At 40.9% G+C, this 23606-nt stretch overlaps 1 protein-coding gene and 2 pseudogenes across 2 annotated transcripts in view; 1 reads left to right on the top strand and 2 right to left on the bottom strand.

Moving 5' to 3' along the window:
• Window positions 1–437: 437 nt before the first annotated feature.
• Window positions 438–23606, top strand: part of LOC137708939 (disease resistance RPP13-like protein 4) — a 35260-nt pseudogene continuing 12091 nt past the window's right edge. Inside the window, exon 1 of the transcript XR_015958250.1 lies at window positions 438–953. The product of XR_015958250.1 is annotated as a disease resistance RPP13-like protein 4 (transcript). The remainder of the gene's footprint in view (window positions 954–23606) is intronic.
• Window positions 8163–22598, bottom strand: LOC148689633 (uncharacterized; annotated as a pseudogene).
• On the bottom strand, window positions 18708–20633 carry LOC148689634 (uncharacterized). Its single transcript, XM_088689391.1, is given in 2 exon segments — window positions 18708–18800; window positions 19668–20633. Coding segments are annotated over 2 exon segments (1059 nt in total).

The following is a 23606-nucleotide window of genomic DNA, read 5'->3' on the forward strand; positions in this document are numbered from 1 at the left end:
AAAAATAAAAATTTGATGGTGGTTTTAGAAATTCTTTGCTTGTGGTTTTCAACAACTCAAAAAAAAAAAAAAAAATTTGATGGTGGTTTTAGAAATTCTTTGCTTGTGGTTTTCAACAACTCAAAAAAAAAAAAAAAAAAAAAAAAAAAAAGAAAAAGAAATTCCTCGTTGGTGGTTTCAGCAACTCAAAAAGAAATTCCTTGCTGCTGTTTTGAGCAACTCAAAAGAAGAAATTTCTTGATGGTGATTTCAGAAATTCCTTGCTAGCGGGTTTCAACAAATCAAAAAAATAAGATAAAGAAATTCCTCGTTGGTGTTTTTAGCGACTCAAAAAGAAATTCCTTGTATGTGCTTTCAGCAACTCAAAAAAAGGAGAAATTTCTTGATGGTGATTTAAGAAATTCCTTGCTGGTGGTTTCAGCAACTCAAAAAAAATAAATAAAAAAAATTCTTGATGGTGGTTTCATAAATTCTTTGCTGGTGGTTTTAGCAACTCCAAAAAAAGAAAAAAAAAATCCTCGTTGGTGGTTTCAGCAATTAAAAAAGAAGTTCCTTGATGGTGTTTTCAGCAACTCAAAAAAAGAAATTTCTGATGGTGGTTTTGAAAATTCCTTGCTGGTGGTTTTAGCAACTCAAAGACAAAAAAAATCCTCGCTGGTGGTTTCAACAACTCAAAAAGAAATTCTTTGATGGTGCTTTCAAAAACTCAAAAAAAAAAAAAAAAAAAAAAATCATCGTGCTGGTTTCAACAACTCAAAAAATAAATTACTTGCTGATGCTTTCAGCAACTCAAAAAACAGTTTCCTTGCTAGTGGTTTCAGCAACTCAACTGGGTTGCCCGCGGCGGTGTTGCGAGGGGGATGGGCGTTCCATGAAGGGAGGCAAATTGCACTTGAGTTTGCAGATCAAGCAAAACAGGAACTTAAAGGGGAGATTTTACTTGGACTCTGCTGGTAAGTGAATAATCAGCTTTTTCAAAATTTGGTTGATATGAGTTAGTTTTTTTGTTCTTATTCAGCATTGAATTATTTAATTTCTTCTGAGCATTGAATGATTTAAATTTGCATTAAAATTTAAATAAAAAGAAAGATAAAATGGAGCAACACAGTCATCACTTGCTTTGTGTATATGGATTGGTACATCCCATCTTGTTTCGTTGTTCTTCATGCATTCCGACTCGGCGTCTCGAAGCGAGCTCAAGTACTTTCTCCATTGAAATTCTGCAACGTCCACTGCCATTGATGCTCGTTGTTGTCCAACAGTGGGCGCATAGCTTCAATTCTGTGAATTCATGAGGGAAGGAAACCCCGCCTTTGGTTTAGGCATCAAACGCCGTTCACATTCACCAAGAAAAGAATGAAAAAGTAAAAAATTATTAAACGCTCCCTAAAAACTTGTGATTTATTCCAAAATAAAACTTGTCATTTATTTTCCGCTCTCTAATTTGAAATTTGGGTGCTTAATTGTTGATGGATGCCATAATAAAATACATATAGATACGTAGGGAAAGTCCGCGGAAGTAATTTTTGTAAGTCAGCCAATCAGAAAATTTGTGTAGGAATGTGATTTCTTTATGAATTTAATTATATTGGTTACACTCACTTTTTCTACCCTCGTTCATGTATAAACTATACTTAAAATATTTCAACATTTTGAGTGCGTTTAATCATGAGAAAACCAAAAAATTAAAATCAATCTGCTTAAAATGTCAAAAATGCTTTTACACGTAAGGTGCCTATGTTGAAAGGTCCAAGATATATGATTTGAAGTAAGATATGTACAAATTTCCATTGAAATTACTTTAGCCAATGATCATGCTGTTATCCTATGGGAGATTAAATCGCTATAACTAAAACTAGGGGTGGAAAAAATTCCCAAAAATCCCGAACCGAACCGAAAAAATCCCGATCCCAAACCAAAAATTTTCCAAACCGAAATTCCCAAAATTTTCGGGATGCTATCCCGAACCGATCCCAAAATTTCGGTATGGGATTCGGGATTGGCTTCTCGATATTTCGGGAATCCCATACCGAACCGAAAATATATAATATTAATTATTATATATATATTATTCTTTTATAATTGATGTTAGTAGTTTCTAATTCATGCTCTGCAACCTGGAATGCCCTACACCTTGCATATTTTTCATTTTTTGTTTGATATTCATGTGGATTTTATTATTGCTGCTGCCATGGCTGATGATTTTAGAAGGCTTGATTTTTTTGTCTCTCAACATATTGCAAAAAGGGTTTAATTAATTTGAATTTTGACTATGATAAAAACAGTTAGGCATGCCAGTGTTCAATTAAATGATAGTGTGAATGAAATGAAATTCCTAGTTCATGAATGTGTTCTTGAATTATATATTTGAAGAACAATTCATAATTTCATATTTCAATTTGGGATTCCCGATTTGTCCCAAAATCCCGAAAATATTTCGAGATTCCCGAAATTTGGGATTCCCGAAAATTTGGTTTGGGATTGGTCTTCAAATTCCCGTCCCGAAAAATTTTGGTTTGGGATTCTGGATACTAGTTTCGGTATGGTATCCCATACCGAACCAGCCCTAACTAAAACGGACTTGGATCACCTTTGTTCCAGCATGCGGAGCCAATTGACCAAAACATCTCAGCCTTTTATTGTACTTTTTTTTTTGCGTGAAATTTTTTTTATCATCTGAATTGATTTCTGACCGCAAGATGAAATTGGAAAGGCTGGGATGTTTTGGTCAGTTGGCTCTGCATGCTGGGATCTGGATAGTCCAACTAAAACGCCATGAGTAGAAGTGAAAATTTGGGCCAAGGACATGAACCAAAAGTGGAATTTGGTCTTGAACTAACACTATGTTTGGATGAGGGAAATAAACTTGGAATTTGGATAAAAGACAGAAATTGTAAATTGACATGCACGAATTATCTTGTTTGGATTCATAAACATAGAAATTTAGAATTTCTACATGAAAAAAAAAACTTGGAATTTGGGACCTCCAATTCCCAAGTTTAAATTCTATGTATATAGGTGTCATTTCCCAATTTTTATGATTGAGAGCTTAAAAATAATAAATTTTGTATTCAATTTCATTATTTTTTTAGGCTAACCAAAAAAAAAAATTCACAAATTCTAGAAAATAAAATCCCATCAATTCAATTTCCGTCATTTTAAAATTTCTTGGTAATCTTAAATTTCTTCATCCAAACATAATATAAGGTCTTTACTTAAAATAGTCATCAGAGAGACTAAATTTGTAAACTAAATGAGATGTAAGTTAATGATTGGATTATCACTAAGTATTGATTAACGTGCTTATTTTTATTGCTAACACATCATTTAATTTGCAAATTTAGTCTACCTAGCATTATTGCAAGAAATGTTAATTATTGTCCAAACAAATAGCAATGGATAGTAAATACTGCACATACTTCAAAGTTAAGGTCCGTTACAAAATTTCACTTAACTTCAAGGTGCAAATTGCAACTAACGCCAATTAAAAGCAACGTCTTCCCCTCCAAGTCGACCAGCATTCCTTGTTTAGTTTAGCCAGAAATTCCTTGCTGGTGGTTTCAGCAACTCAATTGGGTTGCCCACGCGGTGTTCCGAGGGGCTGGGCACTCCATGGAGGAAAATTGTTGTAGAGTTTGCAAATGAAGCAGAAAAGCAGCAAAAGCATTGAATTATTTAATAATGATGATTTAAATTTCCATTAAAAGAAAGATAAAATGGAGTAACACAGCTACCACTTGCTTTCTGTGCATGGATTTGTGCATCCCGTCTTTGTTTCGTTGTTCTTGGTGCATTAGACAAGTGAAAACCGGGAGGCAAAGCGAGTTTTAGCTCCCCCATTGTAATTTGCACCACCAGATAGAAAAATGGGATGTAAATGGTTTTTCGCTCCAATGGGAGGAGATAAATCATAAATGGGGGTTCCCCACTTCAAGATGTATAAAATGTGTAAATGAACGGAATATACACGCTCTTTTTTACCATCACCACCGCAATTTAGAGGATGAACGGTGACACAGGGTGTTGAAAGTGGTGGTAGCGCCCCATTTAACACCCCAGCACCAGAGATGCTCCTGCTTCGTTTGATAATGCCGTTCTGTATAATTTGGTTTTGTATTTAGAACCATGGGGAGCTGAAGATTTTGGTTTATTGGCAGAAAAATGATGACCTAGGGGAAAAGCGTTTGTTCAGTTCCACACCTCATTCTGCAGATGCTACACCTTTTCAGACATTGCAAATGTCAACTGCATTGAATTCGGAGGAATCCATGCCCAAGTTGCTCAATGTTCTGAGAAGAGCCAAGGCTGTGGACAAAGATCCTGAAGCAATTAGGCACTCTGAAGATATTGAAAAATGAGCTTCACTTCATGGAAGATATGGATTTGCTACCCAAAATGAAGCTCTTTAATCCAACTCTGTCGAAGCAATTTACTACCCTAGAACGACGCATTAGAAATATTGTCTTGGGTGCTGAAACCACTTACAGCGTAAAGAAGAAATGGAGAAGGCCCTAGACTCTAGTTCTTATGAAAGATAATGTCGATCAGATAAATAAAGGCTTAATCCTTCTAAGAAAATGTCTGACCAAGAACCCATTCCAGAGTCACGGTGCATTGGTCAAAGGTCGATCAGTCAGGACTAGATCAGAAGATTTCACAGTAATGGTCACAACTAGGCCTAGAGGATAGAATTTATGAGACTCCTGCCATGGCTAATATAAGGAGGACATATGAAGATCTGGTTTACTGGTGGATCGGTGAGGGCTTCATCACATCTACCCAAAAGAAAAACAGCGTAAGAGGTAGGATAAGATATATTTGAAAAACTTACGAGAAAAGGGCTTTGAGTAAATTGGCTCAAATGCATCATCTTGTCCGTTTGTAAATAGTCATATGTTGATCCCCTTAGCCAGCGAAGCCGGGCTGTTGCACTTTGATTCAAGATGGCCAAGGATGCCATCTTATGATAACTGAACCTGTAGGCGTCCAAGGTTAGGTTTTAATAATCAAATTCGTCAGGGTGATGATGGTCCAGAGGTGGACGATCTGTTGACTGTATTAATGTCAATGAGCAATATCTTGTTTATGAAAAAAAAAAAGGCTTAATAAGTTAAAGAAGGTTGCAGTTATTCAGCTTGGGCAATGGTAGGACTCAGCTGCACATCATATTGAGGTGGATGACGACTTTGTGAACCAAGAAGATATGGGATCTCTAGAAGGTTTGGGGGCTCAGAATAAGCACTTGGAGTATCTTAGCATCAGATGAACATCAAGAATTACCCAACTCCCTTCTTCTATCCTTAATCTCATCAGCCACGAATTTCTTAATCTCAAAGCATGTCCTGACTTGGAGACGCTACCTTCAGACATTTCATCATTGAGGAAGTTCACGCATTTGAATTTATGAGGGTGTTACTTCGAAAGATGTTGAAAGAGGCTTGACAAGCTCTCTTCCCTCAAAGTACTCAAAGGTTTTGTCGTTGCATCTACCAGAAATAGAAATACTCCCTGCAGACTTGGTGATCTTGCCAAGTTAAAGAAGCTCAAGCGGCTTAGTATACATATGGGGAATTAGGCCGTTGTTCAAAAAGGGGAACCACAATTTGAAGGAAAGTAAATCTTTTTGTCGCCTCAATGTTTGAAACCACTTGGGGAGTGGTTTCTGAAGGGATGAAAACAAAAATCATTTTTGAATTCTCATTCCCATGGATTTGGAAAAACTGGATCCATCTAGCAAGCTTACCAGAAAGGATAAAGCCTAGCAAACTGAGGAATTTAAAGAAGCTCTATATACGGGGTGGGGAACTTGATAACTTGGATCATGGGGATGCTGAATGTGGGGGAGTAGAAATCTTGCCTCTCAAATACTTGAGGAAATTGCAAATAGGATTGCCAAAGTTGATTTGGAAGAGTTTCCCCATCTTTGTTATTTGGAGAGAAGAAAATGTCATGAGATTGAAGAGGACACATACAGAGAAAACATTCTTTGGGGGTAAAGATTCAGGCTGGGGAACAAGTAAATCAAATTAGTGCTCTTTTCAAGTTTGTTAATTTAATTGTTTGTAGCCTACACTTGTAGTTGATGACTAAATCTCGAGGTCTTGGTTCTTTCTACCTTGATAAGAGAGTAAGGCTACAATTGTAGTCCGACAATCAAACCTTATATGTAATCCAACTCGCCTAATCCTTCAAATTTTCCCCTCCAGTCTATCAACCTTTGTACTGGTTTGGTTCTATTCAATAACATACTTTCAGTTTTAGTGTCACTTTTGCTGGGAAAAAAAGTTGTAATTGACAAAAAAAAAAAAAAACAAAAAAACTTTATTTTCTTGAAATATAGTAGTGATGCACATTTAGGTTATGCTTAGGTGAGGGATTTTCAAATCCCAAGATATTGAGGTCAAGTTAGTAAGGAATGGATCACAAAATTTTACATAAAAGGGATTTGAAATGCACCATACATATGACCATTCCAGAGGCATTGTCACTAGTCAATTACAAATCCTTCTTACATACATTTATGATGCTCATATGGTTTCAATTCCCTCCCATATAATATTTAGGCGTTATCCCTCGCTAATTTGACCTTAATCCCTCAGAATTTGGAAGTTATCCAAATCTTTCTAGCCACAAGAACAGGCAAATTGTGGGACCATGATTTTCTGGACCTAAGACATAGTATCTTAGGTGGCAAGAAAGACAAGCACGTGATATTTAGGTAAATAAGCTCAGAGGCTTGATGTGGATCGGAACAGGTTACTTTTATAGTTAGATCTGAGTAGCCCTAGTATGATTCAAATTAGCCTTATCTGAGTAGCCCTAGCATGATTCAAAGTAGCCTTAGTCAAATTCGGAGTAGCCCTAGTCAGATTCAAAGTAGCCTTATTTAGATTCAGAGAAACCCTAATCAAATTCGGACTAGCCTTAGTCAGATGAAGTAAAAAAACCAAGTGAAGTCAGACAGCCATAATCAAATAGACTAGGGCTAAGCTCATTGATGATATTACCTCTCCCAAAAACCAATTCCAAACCTTCCTTATAACACCTCAAGGCACGGCAACCGTTTGGAACTGATAAGGATTCCATAACTAATGACAAGGTTTAGTTGGATAACAATCCTTATAACACCACAAATCCTAAACTGATGAGAATTTGACATGCACGGCAACAACCCTTATAAAAATTACAACCATGCAATCCATTTAGTTGGATAACTCTCACCAACATGCAATCAGATAAGTCTCTTCAAATACAATCAAATTACTTGAAAGTAGTTTTAATAAGAGACCTATCTCAACACATAGATGAATGTAGTTGGATGCATGCATGCAAACATACAGTATAGTATCTCGGTCACGTAACATCTTCGCATCAAAAATGTGAGAGACCACCCTAGACTTAAACAATCACAATTGAAAATATGTAACAAATCTAAGCTATTACAGACTCAGGCATTTTGTCAAGAATTGCCAATTTTTCACTAACAATCTCCCCCATTGGCATTTTCTTGACAAAACCCTCAAAAGAAAAGCAGCAAAAGAGGAACTTAAACCGGAAACTGAACAATCAGTTTTTTCGGAATTTGGTTGACATGATATGCTGTTATATTTAGATTGTTCTTATTAAGCATTGAATAATTTAATTTCTTCTTAGCGTTGAATGATTTAAATTTGCATTGAAAATTAAATAAAAGCAAAAACTGGTGTAATTTCCTCTAGGCATTGAATTATTCCGTAGGCCGAATGATATGATTCCGGTTAAAATGAAAGCACACTGCACGCTCTTGTTCAAAGGACTTCTTGTTCGGTCTGCATCATTTAGATGGAAAGAATCTCCCAGGAGTGTATCATAAGCATAACTCATAGCGTCTACCCTCTCCGGTGCTTCTAGGCTAACCCCAATGTCTTCTCTTCAAGACCATCGTTGTCTAGAAATCTCGCGCCTACTATGCTTGTGAGATGACAGTTATTGACAACAATCAAATAACTAAAGAAAAGAAATAGATACGTTTTATGACATCCAGAATACATTATACAAGGAAAAAAAAATTACTGAAGATTTGGAACATGATCTTTCAACCTGATTGCAGTTCAAATGCCCCATTTACAAAACAGGTCTTTGCATGAACATGAATTCCTGCTCAATTTGTTCAATACGTTCGTTTACTTGCCCACAATCAGTTTTCCTGTCGATTCTTGTTCCACGACAAACTGCTCCCATATGCCAAAATGAGACAACAATAACCAAACAAGGGTGACAAGCTCTCCACCTTGAGCCAGGAATTCAGCGTGGCTATTTGCTCTGCAGTGAGTTGCAGCATACGAAAGCAACTCCACCCACACTTTACAGATTAGACCCCATTTCTTTACTCCCAATTTTTGCAACTCTTTGGCCAGAATGCATGCATCAAACCATACAGATTTACTTCTTCGTCCTCTCACAAATACAGGTTTAACTTCTGTATTCACCTCGAGGAATCTATTACAGGCCTCTTCATGTTTTCCGGGTCCCAGTTCCCTTTTGTTAAAGAAACTTTTGGCTTCTGCACATGTATCCAACAATTCGATTTGCGCAAGTCCTGCTACAGACGACATCATAGTAGTCTGCATAACTAAGAGGTATAGCATGTAATCAGACATGGTCTTACTATATTCACGGCAGCCACGATCCTCTGCATTGCTCTTGTGAAGGGTATCGCATGGATCTGTAGCAATGTGCCACAACAGAAGGCTCTGAGCATAGTTAAAATTAACAACAAACGGTAGTAAATCATTGCGTTCACCACACAATTCGTTATCTTGGAGAATCCCATCACCTCTGGCTGAAAATATTTTTTTGGAAGTTTGAGGGTCTTCAGCGAGCATAGATTTATATTTTAACTCTTCAAATATGAAATCCCATAACCCCATAGTGAATGGCTTGTGGGACACATATTTCATCTTCTCCCGAAGACCCTTGAAGCCCAATAAGTCAATAACTGTAGGTCTCATTTCTGTACATTCCTTGAGCGAATAATCGATCAAGTTGAATGTAGAGACAGATTCAGACCATCTTCGAAATAGAAATCGCTTGGTCCGCTCCAAACAACTGGTTGCTTTCTTAGGACACTTTGTTCTCTTGAAGTTAAGATATGCACCTAAGATAGTACCCAAAACGGAATCTCTCCAAGAGTTACTCATAGCAACGGCAGTCCAATCAGAGAATATGAGGATGAAAACAGCCATTAAATCCAGTCCTATGGCACCATAAAGCAAGGTATAAGTAATTACAATATCAAAGCTCTGGAAGTCGTGTTTCTCTAATTTATAGAAGAAAAAAAGGGCAACAGAAACTGCGCAGAAGAATATAGCACGGAAAATGTATCCTAGCTTAGTGTAAACACGAAAAAATTCCTGAAATAAGAAACAAGAATACGTGCACAAAATATATTTTGTATTAATGATTTTGGGGTTACAATCTCTTTGTAATTTGATCCTCTGATTCTATCTTCATAGGGTATAGGTTTGTGGATGAGCTGTTGATCCAAAGGGCCGTCGGGGCTTGATCTAAGGATGAACAGTTGATGAATGGGTCTTCAAGGGGCGTTGGGCTTGATCCTGGAGAATGGGTGTATAGGTTTGCTGAGATTGTTGATCCAAAGGGCCGTCGGGGCTTGATCTAAGGATGAACAGTTGATGAATGGGTCTTCAAGGGGCGTTGGGCTTGATCTTGAAGAATGGGTGTATAGGTTTGCTGAGATTGTTGATCCAAAGGGCCGTCGGGGCTTGATCTAAGGATGAACGGTTGATGAATGGGTCTTCAAGGGGCGTTGGGCTTGATCCTGAAGAATGGGTGTATAGGTTTGCTGAGATTGTTGATCCAAAGGGCCGTCGGGGCTTGATCTAAGGATGAACAGTTGATGAATGGGTCTTCAAGGGGCGTTGGGCTTGATCTTGAAGAATGGGTGTATGGGTTTGTTGATTCTTTTGTTAATCCACAGGGCCGTTGGGGCTTGATCTTAGGATGAACAGATGATGAACGATGAACGCTTTCTTCAAGGGCCGTCAGGGCTTGATCTCGAAGGTTAAGGGAAGTTTCTTCAAGGGTCGTCGAGGCTTGATCTTGAAGGGGGATTTTACGAAGAACAAAGAGGGTTTTACTAATCTTTCGGGGTTTGCTTGAGAGCTTTTGGAGTTTCAAAGCTTCAAGGTTTTGGTGTGATGTAAATTCCTTCCTTTTTTCTCTTGATGGAGAAGTCTATTTATAGGCCAATAGAGTGAATCACCACCATCCATTTTTTGGTGAAGTGTGTGGAGTTGGTAGGTGAAGTAAATGTGTAATGTAGGTGAAATGAATGTGTGATGTAAGTGAAATGAATAAATGTTGTAATTTTAATACATTGGTTAACATTTATTTCACTGAAATTTCGGTGTCTACAAATGCCCCCACTTCAAGGTGCGTCGTATACACATGCTTGTCACGTGTAGAAGATGCGTTTTGAAGTCCCTTAATGTAGATGTCAACCCAAGGGCCGTCGAGGCTTGATCTTGAATTGGGCTGGAAATTTCTTCAAGGGCCGTCGGGGCTTGAACTTGAATTCGACTGGAAGATTTTCTGGTTTCCTCCAATCGTTGATTTTCCACAGGCTTAATCTTGAACTAGGCTGGAGGGTTTTTTTTTGTCTCCTCCGAAGGTCTGAACTTACTCTTCTTATCTAGAGTTGAATTTGATTCAAGGGTGGTGAACACTTGATTTTGAATCGGACTTGTGATTTCTTCAAGGGCCATCGAGGCTTGATCTTGAGTGAAAATAGGACCATGAGCGGTTTCAGGATTCAGACACATGGCAGGCAAGCACGAGGTGGAGGTGATGACTTGTTTCTTTGTTCAATCTTTCCAATTCATATTGAAGAGGGTTAGGAGATGAATCAACATGTGCAGTTGTTGCGTTTGTTGACGATCCACAAGATTGATGTTTCATTGTCACTCGTCCTAGCTGTTCTCCAGGCGAATGTGGTATCTTTTCTGGAAGTGTATCAACCATTGAAGATGACTACTCGAGAGCAACGATAGGTAAGCAACCAGGGAATAGATTCCAGGCAGTCGGTTCCAGATCGAAAGACTGATTCCAAGTGCCGGCTGATTGCTCTCTTTCTCTTTGCCATGCGGGTAAGAACAAGGACAAAGGAAAGAACATGGAGAAAGCATGATATGAGATACTTTTGCTTTTTGAAGAAGTATTGAAGATTTAACGGCATCGCGCGGCGAGGCTTTGCTCTTTGGCGACGGCGCCAGCGGATGGTTGTTGAGGTTTTTCGAGCTCTTTGATTAGAACAATGATGTCGAGCTTGGATTTGACTTAAACTCCTCTGTCTAGATGGTTTTGCAGGGGAAGGCATCGCGCTCCAGCAATTTGTTCCAGCTCTTTGTACCGCATTCTTCTCTGCTTGTTTCTTTTACATAGCCGAGGTGGTACGCAACCTTTTGCCTTTAAATGGTCTTTCAGGGCATTACTTCTCAGCAATTCATCCATGCTTGGCAGCTTCAGTGTAAAGAGCCGACACTCCGTCACCTGTCCTGAAGTATACGCTGAGGGAATTCGAGACTCACCAACAGTTGAAGATGAGCACTCGAGAGCAACGCTAGGTAAGCAACCAGGCAAAGGTTCTGGGCAATCAGTTCCAGATCGGAAGTTTGATTTCGGGTTCCGACTGATTGCTTTCTTTCTCCTTGTCTTGGAGGCAAGAGTAGGGGCAAAGGAAAAGACAGGGAAAAGCATGATATGAGATACATTTGCTTTCGTCCTTGATGATATGAGATACTTTTGCTTTTGAAGAAGCATCGAATGAATCAGCACATATATTTGTTGCGCTTGTCTCCACATGCTTCGATCGACCGTTTCCTCCTGCCTCATCTGTACTCCAGGCATCTGGTATTTTCTTTGGGGGTAAATTAATAGTTGAAGATGAGTATTTGAGAGCAGGGCTGGATAAGCAATCAGGGAAGGGATTCCAGACAGTCGGCTCCAAACGGGAAGCTTGATTCCAAGTGCCGACTGATCTCTCTCTCTCTTTGTCTTTCAGGGAAGAACAAGAACAAAGGAAATGACGGGGGAAAGGCATGCTATGAGATACTCTTACTTTCAACCCTAATGATATGGGATACGTTTACTCTCGAAGACTTGGTTGAATGGGTGTTCTCAAGGGAAGAAGAAAACTGAGCATATTGAGAGGTTGAGAAGAAGAGTCATGCGTTTTTGGATGTATGCCTTGCTATGAATGTTGACATATATAGGGATTCTAATGGCAAGTAGTAGTGCGGGTGCGGCTTTGTCACCCACGCTTGTCGGCAAAAGTGTGGTGGTTGGGATAATGACCTTCACGCGTTTTCAATTTTGTCAGAGATTTTTGACAAAGTTGCATACGTTATCTGAAAAGCTGAGATTGCGTCAGAACCCTCTTGACGAACTTTACGCAGGAAAATCCGGCTTTTAAGATTTGAATAGTGGAGTCTCTTCAATTTTTTTTTTTTTTAATTGGTGGTTGTGTTGCCTCTCCTTTTATAGAGGTATCAATCACATCCAACGTGCACACTTTGAAGATTACCTGCTTGTGAAAATCATCTCCGGTGTATTTTTTTTTTAGATTTTACTTCGTCCCACCCTTTTCTTTTAACATCTTTGGAAATGGCTAACTCATCTAACATTTGCTTAGATTTGAGTCTCAACGGTGATACAGGTGCACCGCATCAGGGTAATATATGGTGTCCGTCTTTCTTATCTTCTAATGGCCCTCTTACAGGTGAAGACTCCGTGATGAAGGATGCAACAACGGCTACGGTAGTAACTAGGAACCTCCTCACTCCTAGAGATAATAGGCTGCTTTCAAGACGGTCCGATGAGTTGGTCGTTCAAGAGTCCCTAGCTCTCAGTGTTCAATGTGCGGGCTCTGTGTCCAATATGGGCCAACGCCTACTTGCTCGATCCCGTCAAGTTGAATCATTGACGACGAAGGTGGAAAATCTTAAACAAGAGATCAAACAGCTTAAGCGCGAGAATAGAGATTTGCACGTGCTTGCAAATAATTATTCGACGAGCATGAAGAGGAAGCTTGATCAGCTGCAAGAATCTGAAGGTCGAATTCAAAGTGACCGTCAAAGGCTTGCGGCTTTCTTCCAGAGGCACCTTTTGCCTTCGTCATCTAGTGTTCAACCAAGTATTGAGGCCTCGAATTATCTATCTTCGATGCCTCCCGCTCCTTGAGTTTTGCCAAGTAGTGGGGCTTCACGTGAGCAACCTTTGTGAAAGCTCCATCTTTTTTTTTTTTTTTTTTTTTTGTACGCATTTGTAATTTCTCGGAGATCAATGGACATGCTTTATTTTATTCAATGTATTGTGCTAAATACATATATAACATATATAACACCAAGATGTGTTATTTCCCTTTTCTTTTTTTTTTCTTTTTTTTTTTTTTAATCACACTTTTGCAAGTGGTGCCGTGCACCATCCTTCCCTTATTTTCTTCTTTGCAATAATTTTGTCGCCCTCCCTTTTTTTTTTTTTTTTTTCAATCACACTTTTGCAAGTGGTGCCGTGCACCATCCTTTCCTTATTTTCTTCTTTGCAATAATTTTGTTGCCCTTTTTTTTTTTTCTTTTTTTTTTTTTTTTTAAATCACACTTTTGCAAGTGGTGTCGTGCACCATCCTTTCCTTATTTTCTTCTTTGCAATAATTTTGTCGCCACCACTTCTTTTTCCTCTTCCTTTTTGACTTGCTAACAGTAGCTTGCAATTTCTTTTTGTGTGCGTGTACATTGTTCTGATGATGAGTATGACAGTCTTGGCACCGCTGGGTCCCTGGCTGCACAGTCACTGCAACATTATTTGCACAGTCACTACAACATTATTTGCACAGTCGTTGCACTTCATTCGCTTCTCTGGGTTCATGTGCATATATATATATATATATATATATATATATATATATATATATATATATATATATGTATTTATATGGGATCGAATCGTCACCGCACAACCATTGCACAACCACCGCATTGCCTGCCTTCTTGCATCCCGACTGCTCTGTCCTGCAACCCTGCACTGTCGGTAACCGCACGCACTGCTTCCTTGCTACACTGCATTCTCCACGTCTGCTGCTCGTTGAACTGGGTGCTAGACCAAAAAGGGTGGTCGCGAGCGTAGGCTTGAACTGCCAAGGCGAGTTGCTCTCCACTTCTTCAACCTTTGCAGCTCTCTGTGCTATTTGTGGGAGTTCAGTTGCTGTGGATGGGAAGGAGAGGAAGCAGTCACTTAGCAAGCTTCTTTGCACAACCTTTGCTTTGTAAGGTTTAATCCAGCTAAAGACGATTTTGATATATACATATATATATATATATATATATATATATATATATATTGATTTTGACATGCACTTTCTGACATGCACTTATTTATATATATATATATATATATATATATATATATATATATATATATATTTGATTTTGACATGCACTTATATATATATATATATAGTTGATTTTGACATGCACTTTTATATATACATATATATATAGGCAATTGTCTCATAGCTGTGCGTATAAAATATGTAATGTGTGTACCCCACTGATGGATTTTCTTGTTGTGATGATACGATTCTTTTCCCTTTTTTTTTTTTTTTTTTTTTGGGGGGGGGAAGGCAGAGCATGATGCTAGGGCCCTCATGAAGTTTCCAAAGGTGTGGTAGCTGGTGGCAGAGTGGGCAGGATTGCGGGTGCACATATGCTTTTTTGCTGCCTAGTGTTTGTGCAAGAGACTGCAACGGGGTTCCGCTGTGTAGTGCCTTTTGACCACAGTTTTCCCTCGGTGGTGCGCTGCCGTGTGGTGCTGTGCAAGAGACTAGAAGTACTGAGATGACATTTATATCATCCAGTGACATTTCATTAACGAGTGGAATCACCCATCTTTGGCAAACTGGCACGTCTGCAGCTTCATCTTTTCCTAGTGTCATACTCGAGGCTAGATTGGCGAGAGCGTCTGCCATTTGATTTTCCTTTCTTGGCACATGTTCTAGTGTCACGGCCTCGAACTTTTGTAGCAATTGAGTCGCCAGCCGGAAATATGGGACGAGATCATCTTTCCCCACCTCATATTCAGTTAAAAGTTGATTGATTATGAGCTTGGAGTCGCCATACACCTCAAGAGCTGTGATTTCCATGTTGATCGCCATTTGGAGCCCGATGATCAACGCTTGGTATTCAGAAACATTGTTGGAGCATAGCTCACTCAGTTGGAAGGAGTAAGGTAGTATTTGCCTTTGTGACGACATGAATACTACTCCTGCCCCCGCTCCATCTGCTCGTGCAGATCCGTCGAAGAACATCGTCCATGTCGGGAAGATGTCGATGTAGAACACCTCCTCGTCAGGCAAGTCGTCTGAGATTTTCCAATCAGCCGGGATTGGGTGATCGGCAAGGAAGTCTGCTAGCGCTTGTCCCTTGAAGGCTTTAGTGGGGACGTAGATGATCTCATATTGATTAAGAAGCAAAGCCCATTTAGCGAGTCGCTCTGTCAAGACTGGCTTAGACATGACGTATTTGACAGGGTCAGCTTTAGCAACCAAGTGGATGGTGTAAGCATGCATGTAATGTCTGAGCTTCTGAATGGCAAACACCAAAGCGAGGCACATCTTTTCTATTGGGGAATAGTTCAACTCAGCACCGGTGAGAGTTCGACTGAGGTAGTAAAGTGCTCATTCTTTCTGGGATTCATTCTCTTGCGCCAAGAGTGCTTCGATTGAACTTTCCTGAGCAGCAATATACAATATGAGCGGTTTCCCGGGCACAGGTGCCCCCAGGACAGGTGGACTTGACAAATATTTCTTTATGCTTTCAAAAGCATTATGGCATGCTTTGTCCCATACGAATGGAACATCTTTCTTCATAAGGCGACTAAACGGTTGACAACACCCTGCGAGGTTGGAGATGAAGCGTCTGATGAAGGCTAGCCGTCCTTGTAGACTTTTCAACTCGTGCAGGTTTCTTGGCTCGGGCATGCTTTGAATGGCCTTGATCTTTGATTGGTCCACTTCAATACCACGGTGCTTGACGATGAAGCCGAGGAATTTTCCAGAGGTGACGCCAAACACACACTTTAACGGGTTCATCTTGAGGTTGTATTTTCGCAGCCTTTCGAACACTATTCGCAGATCCTTCAAGTGGTCTGATCTTTTCTTCGTCTTAACCACCACATCATCCACTAACATTTTACGTTTTTGTGTAGCATGTCATTGAAGATTTTCTGCATTGCGCGTTGATACGTAGCTCCAGCGTTCTTTAGACCAAAGGGCATCACCTTGTAGCAGTAAATACCTTTTGGAGTACGAAGGGCTGTTAGTTCCTCGTCTTCGAGGGCCATGCGAATTTGATTGTACCCAGAAGAGCCATCCATGAATGATAATGCCTCATGGCCAGTGGTTGCATCCATCATGATTTCAATGATTGGCAAGGGGAAGTCATCCTTTGGGCAAGCATCATTGAGGTCCCGGAAGTCTACGCAAACACGTATTTGTCCTGATTTCTTAAGGACAATGACGATGTTGGAGATCCACTTGGGGTATTGCACTTCTCGAATAAAACCTGCTTCGATTAGCTTGTCGATCTCGACCTCGATTTGTGGGATAAGCTCAAATCGATAGCGTCTTTGAGTTTGCTTTATCGATCGTGTTCCAGGCCTGACCGCAAGATGATGAACAGCGATGATAGGGTCCAGGCTTGGCATTTCTTTGTAGGTCCAAGCAAAGACGTCTTTGTACTCTAACAACAGTAGATAATACTCATCTATCTCATCCGTACGTAATAATGCACTTACGAAGATAGGTTTTGGTTCCTTGCTTGTACCTAAGTTGAGTTCCTTGAGATCATCGACCGTGGCTTGCCCCCCATCTTCGAGCTGTGGTGGTGCAGCAGTGACATCTTCCTCGGGGATTTCGTCTTCTTTGCCTTCTTGAATCGTGATGTGGAAGACATCTTGGACCTCTTCTTCAGTGCTGTCTTGTCGAGCTTGTTGGCATAAGGATTGTCTGGTGTGGATGATAGTACGCCTTCTTACTTTCAATGGTCCATTTGTGTCGACCTCTAGGATTGCTTGGCGTTTCATCCTTGAATGAATCAAGCTTCGAATATCGCCTTTTTTCTGCTAACCCATCGAGCTTTTCTTCCTTTGGTGTTGTCTTCCTATTTCCAGAAGGCTTCTCATTATCTTCAAATCTTTCCGAAGCTGATCGTCGCAGATGAGAGATAGCTGTGTTGCTTTGTTTCTTAGGCTTTAACAACCTTTCAAAAACAGAACTTTGGGATGTTGGCGCGTTAAGCCTCTTGAAGACAGAGGTTCGGTCTTGACCACCAACGCAATTAAGCACTGAAATTCTAGAGCTTGAATGGCTCATCCTATTGAAGACCGACGTCCGATGGGCGGGTTTAGGCTCTTCTTGGTCTTGTTCAATGCTCACACTGACGTATTGAGCGCTAGTTTTTTTTGCTTTGTTTGAAATCATCACAGGTGCATTTGGTGTGAAGCCAAGTCCGGCTTTGTTGTTGTCAACTCCGTAACCATGCTCCTTCAACTTCTTTTGAGTTTTGGTGAGGTTACGTTCTTTGTCATTGATAGTGTTTGAAACCTTCTTTCCAGCCGTAGCAAAAGAAGCGAAGTCGTACCCGGCCTTCGACATGAGTTTGTAGGCGTTTGGGTCGAAACCTTCCTCGGTCCTCTTGGTTGGAAGAAAGCTTGATTCCACCTTCTTTGGTAGAGCTTTTATGAAGCCTTGTGGTAGTTTTGCGACCTTAGCACCCCCTAGCTGTGTCAAAGGCAAAACTGCATTCGTCTTGAGCAACTTCACATTATCCGTGTGCCACTGTGTGTCGGCTTTTCTTATTCCAGTTTCGAATGGAGATTGACCATTCTTTCTTCTTGACATCGGGATATATCGGAATATGGGTGCGTTCGATCCTTCTGACAGCATCCTACTCCCTTTGGTTGTTGCAGGTTTAGCAAACTCGTCATCGTCTTTGCTTGAAGATGGCACGGCCTGCTCTTTTTGCTTTTTAGGTATGGCTTGCCACTCCTGCTTTTTAGGTGCTGCTTTGCCCGTGGATTTGATCTCTTCCGGAAGAGCTTCGGGTACCATGTCTTCGTCCATGTAGAACTTGGCATCTGCAAAGTGTGATTCGGCTTCGGTGAATGGCTTGGTGTCACCTTGGATCACCTTCACTCCTTCTCGATAAAATTTTAGGCATTGGTGAAGGGTGGACGGTACTACCCCATTTGCGTGGATCCAAGGTCTTCCTAGGAGCAAGCTGTAGGAAGTTCTTGCATCAATCACATGGAATATTGTGCTTGATTTGAGCTTACGAATGGTCATCTCTACTCGGATCATGCCTATCGCTTTTTGTCCTCCTTGGTTATAACCCTGGATCAGCAGACGGCTCAGGGACAGTTCATTCACCTTGATGCCAATTATGGACATTGTTGGTTTTGGCATGATGTTTATGGCTGACCCACCATCCACAAGCATGCGGTTACCTTTGTGTTCCCTTACGTACCCCGAGACGAAGAGAGAACGGTTGTGTGGCTTTGATCCCAACAGTAGGTCTTCGTCAGTGAAGTTAATTGCGTCATGGGTGGCACAACATATGGCACATTCATGTGGCTGAAGCTTCGAGGCTTCGTCGTTACTTTCTTGCACTTCGTGGTCGCCAGGACTTGCCAAGACTGCTGCTAGTGCTCTTCGCATCCTTTTTGGCAATTGTAGCGCTTCCTCGATGCTAAAGTGTGTTAGCAGACCTTCTTCAAGTGCGAGGGTCTTTTCTACCTCAGTGGCGATAGCTTTGCCTTTTGAGGGGCTCTTCTATTTCTACTTCAACCATGTGACAAGCGACGGTAGTGCACTGTTGGAAAAAGTCATTCGGGAAGTACTCGTGCAAGGAAACGAGAACGCGTGGCTTATGCTCCATAGGTTCCCCAGCATATGTTGTCTTATCATCCTTTCTTTTAGGCTTCCCATTGTTGCGGCCGTGGTGATTTCTTCTTTGTTCCACCTTTGGCTGTATGACCCGTGGTCTTGGCTTCCTTGTCTTTTTGTAGGTTACCAATATCCATCATTCTTCATCATCGGTATGCGCATCTTGGTCGCTTTCCCCCAGTGATGGTTGTGTAGGAGGTGCCGTGCAGCTTGAGCATTCACGGGAACGGTCAGGTGTCTCTTGAAGAGGCACGAGATCGAACGATCCAAACGCAATTGTAGTGTTATGCGTTGCGGCCGTGTCCTCAAGCTCGAGCTCAATTTGCCCTTGTTGTGCTAGCTTCATGATGAGTTCTTTAAGAACGAAGCACTTGCCAACAGGATGGCTCATAATACGATGGTACTTGCAGTACCTAGGATCGTTTATGCAATTCATGTCTTCAGGACGCTTGCATTCGGGTAGCTCAATCACCTTTTTTTCCAGCAAGTCATCTAACATGGCAGCCATGTCAGAGTCAGGAAAAGGGTACGTTTTCTGTTCCAACTCTCTCAAGATGTTCTTGTATCTGTCTTGGGTGCGAGAAGGCTCACCTATCTTTATCTCCTTCGTTTTTTTCTTGGAGGAGATCTTAATGGGCGCTGAGGAAGTCTTGATGGGGGTAGTGTTGACGGTGAAAGCTTCCTTAACGGGCGTCTTCCCGGTCTTGTCTACATTTGGGGCGAATACTTTATCCTTCTTGAAGTTAGTAATCGGCTCATGTTTCCCGTGATTAGCGATACTCAGCTCCATGTCGTGGGAACGAGTTGCTAGCTCTTCGAATGTTCTTGGTTTTATGCCTTGGAGGATGTAATGCAACCCCCAGTGCATACCTTGAACGCACATCTCAATGGCAGAGGTTTCAGAAAGCCGATCTTTGCAATCCAGACTTAAGGAGCGCCATCTATTGATGTAGTCGACGACAGGTTCATCTTTCCACTGTTTCGTATTGGTCAGCTCTAGCATGCTTACAGTACGACGAGTGTTGTAGAAGCGGTTGAGGAATTCCCTTTCTAGCTGGTCCCAACTGTTGATAGACTCGGGTTCGAGGTCGGTGTACCAGTCAAAAGCATTACTTTTCAACGAATGCACGAATTGTTTGACGAGGTAATCCCCCTCTGTCCCAGCATTGTTGCAAGTTTCAATGAAATAGGCGACATGTTGCTTCGGGTTGCCTTTTCCATCGAACTGCATGAATTTTGGGGGCTGATAACCCCTTAGCATCTTCAAAACATCAATCTTCTTGGAATAAGGCTTTGAGTACAGTACGGAGTCATGTGAGCTTCCTTCGTATTGTGTCTTGATAGTGCTTGCAATCATCTCCTGTAGCTGCTGGATAGAGAGAGATCCCATGAACGCCGTTGCTTGGTTTAGCTTCAGTTTTTCTTCGACTTTCTCCACTGGAGGCTCCTCTTCTTCGTCGACTTCTTTCTTTAATAGGCCAACATTTGGGTCAACTTTCACGTCGGGCTGCGCATCTAGTTGGTTGACAAGTGCAGCAATCTACAAGTCCTTCTCTTCCACAGTTCATGTGAGCTTTGCGATTGCTTCATTCATCTGAGCTAGCTGTTCCTCGATTGAAGTTGCTCCAGTGGTCATGACTTGCATGGTTGTACCGCCGCTCGAATCAGCGTCGGAGAGTAGGGACTATGAGTATTTGCTCGGGCTTTCCCCTCTTGACGCCCTTAGCGAGGCTAGGGTGATCACAGGCTCGTGCCTCAGGTGCTCTTGTTCTTTTGACAGAGTTAATGCAGGGGCGGAAGCCACGGCAAAAAGAGCTCTTGCCTTACTTCGGGTTGTGATGCCCGAAATATCACCACTTACGGCGATGATGTTCTTGTTCTTCGCTTTGATTGCGGGAACATCTTGATATTTTCTTGATGCCATTTGCATTTTTCGATGATTTGAGGATAGAGATGAGAGGTAGAGATGTCCCACCGGGCGTGCCAAATTTGTAAACACGAAAAAATTCCTGAAATAAGAAACAAGAATACGTGCACAAAATATATTTTGTATTAATGATTTTGGGGTTACAATCTCTTTGTAATTTGATCCTCTGATTCTATCTTCGTAGGGTATAGGTTTGTGGATGAGCTGTTGATCCAAAGGGCCGTCGGGGCTTGATCTAAGGATGAACAGTTGATGAATGGGTCTTCAAGGGGCGTTGGGCTTGATCTTGAAGAATGGGTGTATAGGTTTGTTGATTCTTTTGTTAATCCACAGGGCCGTTGGGGCTTGATCTTAGGATGAACAGATGATGAACGATGAACGCTTTCTTCAAGGGTCGTCAGGGCTTGATCTCGAAGGTTGAGGGAAGTTTCTTCAAGGGCCGTCGAGGCTTGATCTTGAAGGGGGATTTTACGAAGAACAAAGAGGGTTTTACTAATCTTTCGGGGTTTGCTTGAGAGCTTTTGGAGTTTCAAAGCTTCAAGGTTTTGGTGTGATGTAAATTCCTTCCTTTTTTCTCTTGATGGAGAAGGCTATTTATAGGCCAAGAGAGTGAATCACCACCATCCATTTTTTGGTGAAGTGAGTGGAGTTGGTAGGTGAAGTAAATGTGTAATGTAGGTGAAATGAATGTGTGATGCAAGTGAAATGAATAAATGTTGTAATTTTAATACATTGGTTTAACATTTATTTCACTAAAATTTCGGTGTCTACACTTAGAATGCACCACAGCCACCTTTGTGTAGAAAGATTCATACATAAAGTTGAGTTCAGCAGTAACTAAGTTAAGAGCTTCTTGTGAGGTTCTCTCAAGGAAAATTGCACGGCTCTCTTTGCATTCATAAAAACTAAGCTTATGGCCTATAATAAGAGCCTTGAAGATTTGAAAGAAGTGATAGGCGTGTCGCACCACTGCAACATTATTGTCCAGTTCGTCCCGTCCTAGGCGATAAGCATTAGGTTTATCCATTATGGAGTGTTCTGTGATATGCATTTCAATTGGAAGGTTGGCAGCCTTTTTTTGACAAGTACTCCTCCATGAACTTTGCATAATCGCATCCAGGTTCGGGTTTTCTGAGCATGCCTTTCTTGACGCCATCCACGCTTGCAAGATACAAAGCCCATGTGCGTTCTGCATACTTAATGATTCCTGCGAGAAACAGGAGGAGAGTTGGGATCCATAGCTTGTTCTGCGGTAATGATTGAACGAAGACATAAACTGCAGCTATAGCTTGGAATAAGAGCCCAAGCAAGTGCCTTGGCCACAGGGCATTATCTTCAATAGCAATGGCAATTATAGTGTCTGGACCGCCAATGTGTAACAAAAGAAAGGGAGCCCAAAATGCCAGAAGATCACCATAATCTCTGGGGTGCTGAGTACCGCTTTGTCGGCTTGAAATTAATCCAACTGCAAAGCTAGCAGCCCAGTCAGCGAGCAAGTAAGCTAACCAAATAGGCATGAGTATCAATTTGTTGGACGAGCGCTTTCTCAAGGGCGCACAAAGAATTAAAAAGGTCTGTAACGAGAGGCTTAAGATGATAACCCCCCCGGAGATTCCACTGATCCCATATCTTCATGCCACTGCTAGGAATTGGGGAATCCGTTGGGGAATCCATATACTCTCTTTGGCTCCCTTTCCCTTCCCTGGAGGGAAATTTTAAAGTTAGTTTCTACAATATACATTGGCAGGCATGGGAGAGATTCCCATTTTCTTTTAAGAAATTTGAATCTCTTCTGCATATATTGGAAAGAGGAATACCACGAATTAAATTAACCAAAATAAATATGAAAATTGTTTACTTAATCTGTACTATTATTAAAAGATTAAGAAGAAGAAGAAAAAAAGAAAAACCTGATGGGTGAGTTCCGTCTGAAGCACGATCACAAGCTGTGCAGAAATTAAAGTGAGTGTGATGAACTGAAATAATACAACTAGTCTAGTCCAACGCTATCAAAACAAAAACAATCAAAAGAAATAATAGTCTTTGTTAATAAGATAATCGGGTCTTTAGGAAGCAATGCATTATGCATGCATTTGATCCTTGAACTCCAAATAATAACTAAATATAGGAAGACCTTCGATTACCGCTATGTTTATATATATTTTTTTTCTATTCCCGCTAGTAATAGTAAACGGCTGTTTTGCATGTTTGTACCGTTACAGCCACTGTTCTGAAAATCATCCTTGGCTGCCGCCTAGGAGGTAGGCGGTGGCTCGCCACCGGAATTAAGCCATAATCGGAAGAGAAGTCTGGAAAAGAATTTGGCGGGTGCTGGGCGGTAAATGAAACTGACAGGCTCTCTAGCGACTTACTTTGTCTCTCCATTAAACTAAACAAGAGTTTGACAACATGAGTATTCTTAAAATTATTACATAATCAAATGTGTAGTCTTCAGCATATTCCTAACATGTTTTACGATTAATATTTTGTAATTAAATACCGCTCGGTTACTTTGTCCTGAAATTCTGAAATACATGTTCAACAGATGGCAATGGATACTGTGAAAACATATTCCATGTATTTGATCGATTTGAAGGAAGAGATGAGATTTTTTATTGATTTGAAGTAGGAGATGGAAACTGAACCTGATAACTCTGCGTCTTGGAGCGAGCTCAAACTTTC

The sequence above is a fragment of the Pyrus communis genome, chromosome 17, assembly GCF_041283825.1.
Source record: "Pyrus communis isolate YQ-2024b chromosome 17, ASM4128382v1, whole genome shotgun sequence".
NCBI lineage: Eukaryota > Viridiplantae > Streptophyta > Magnoliopsida > Rosales > Rosaceae > Pyrus > Pyrus communis.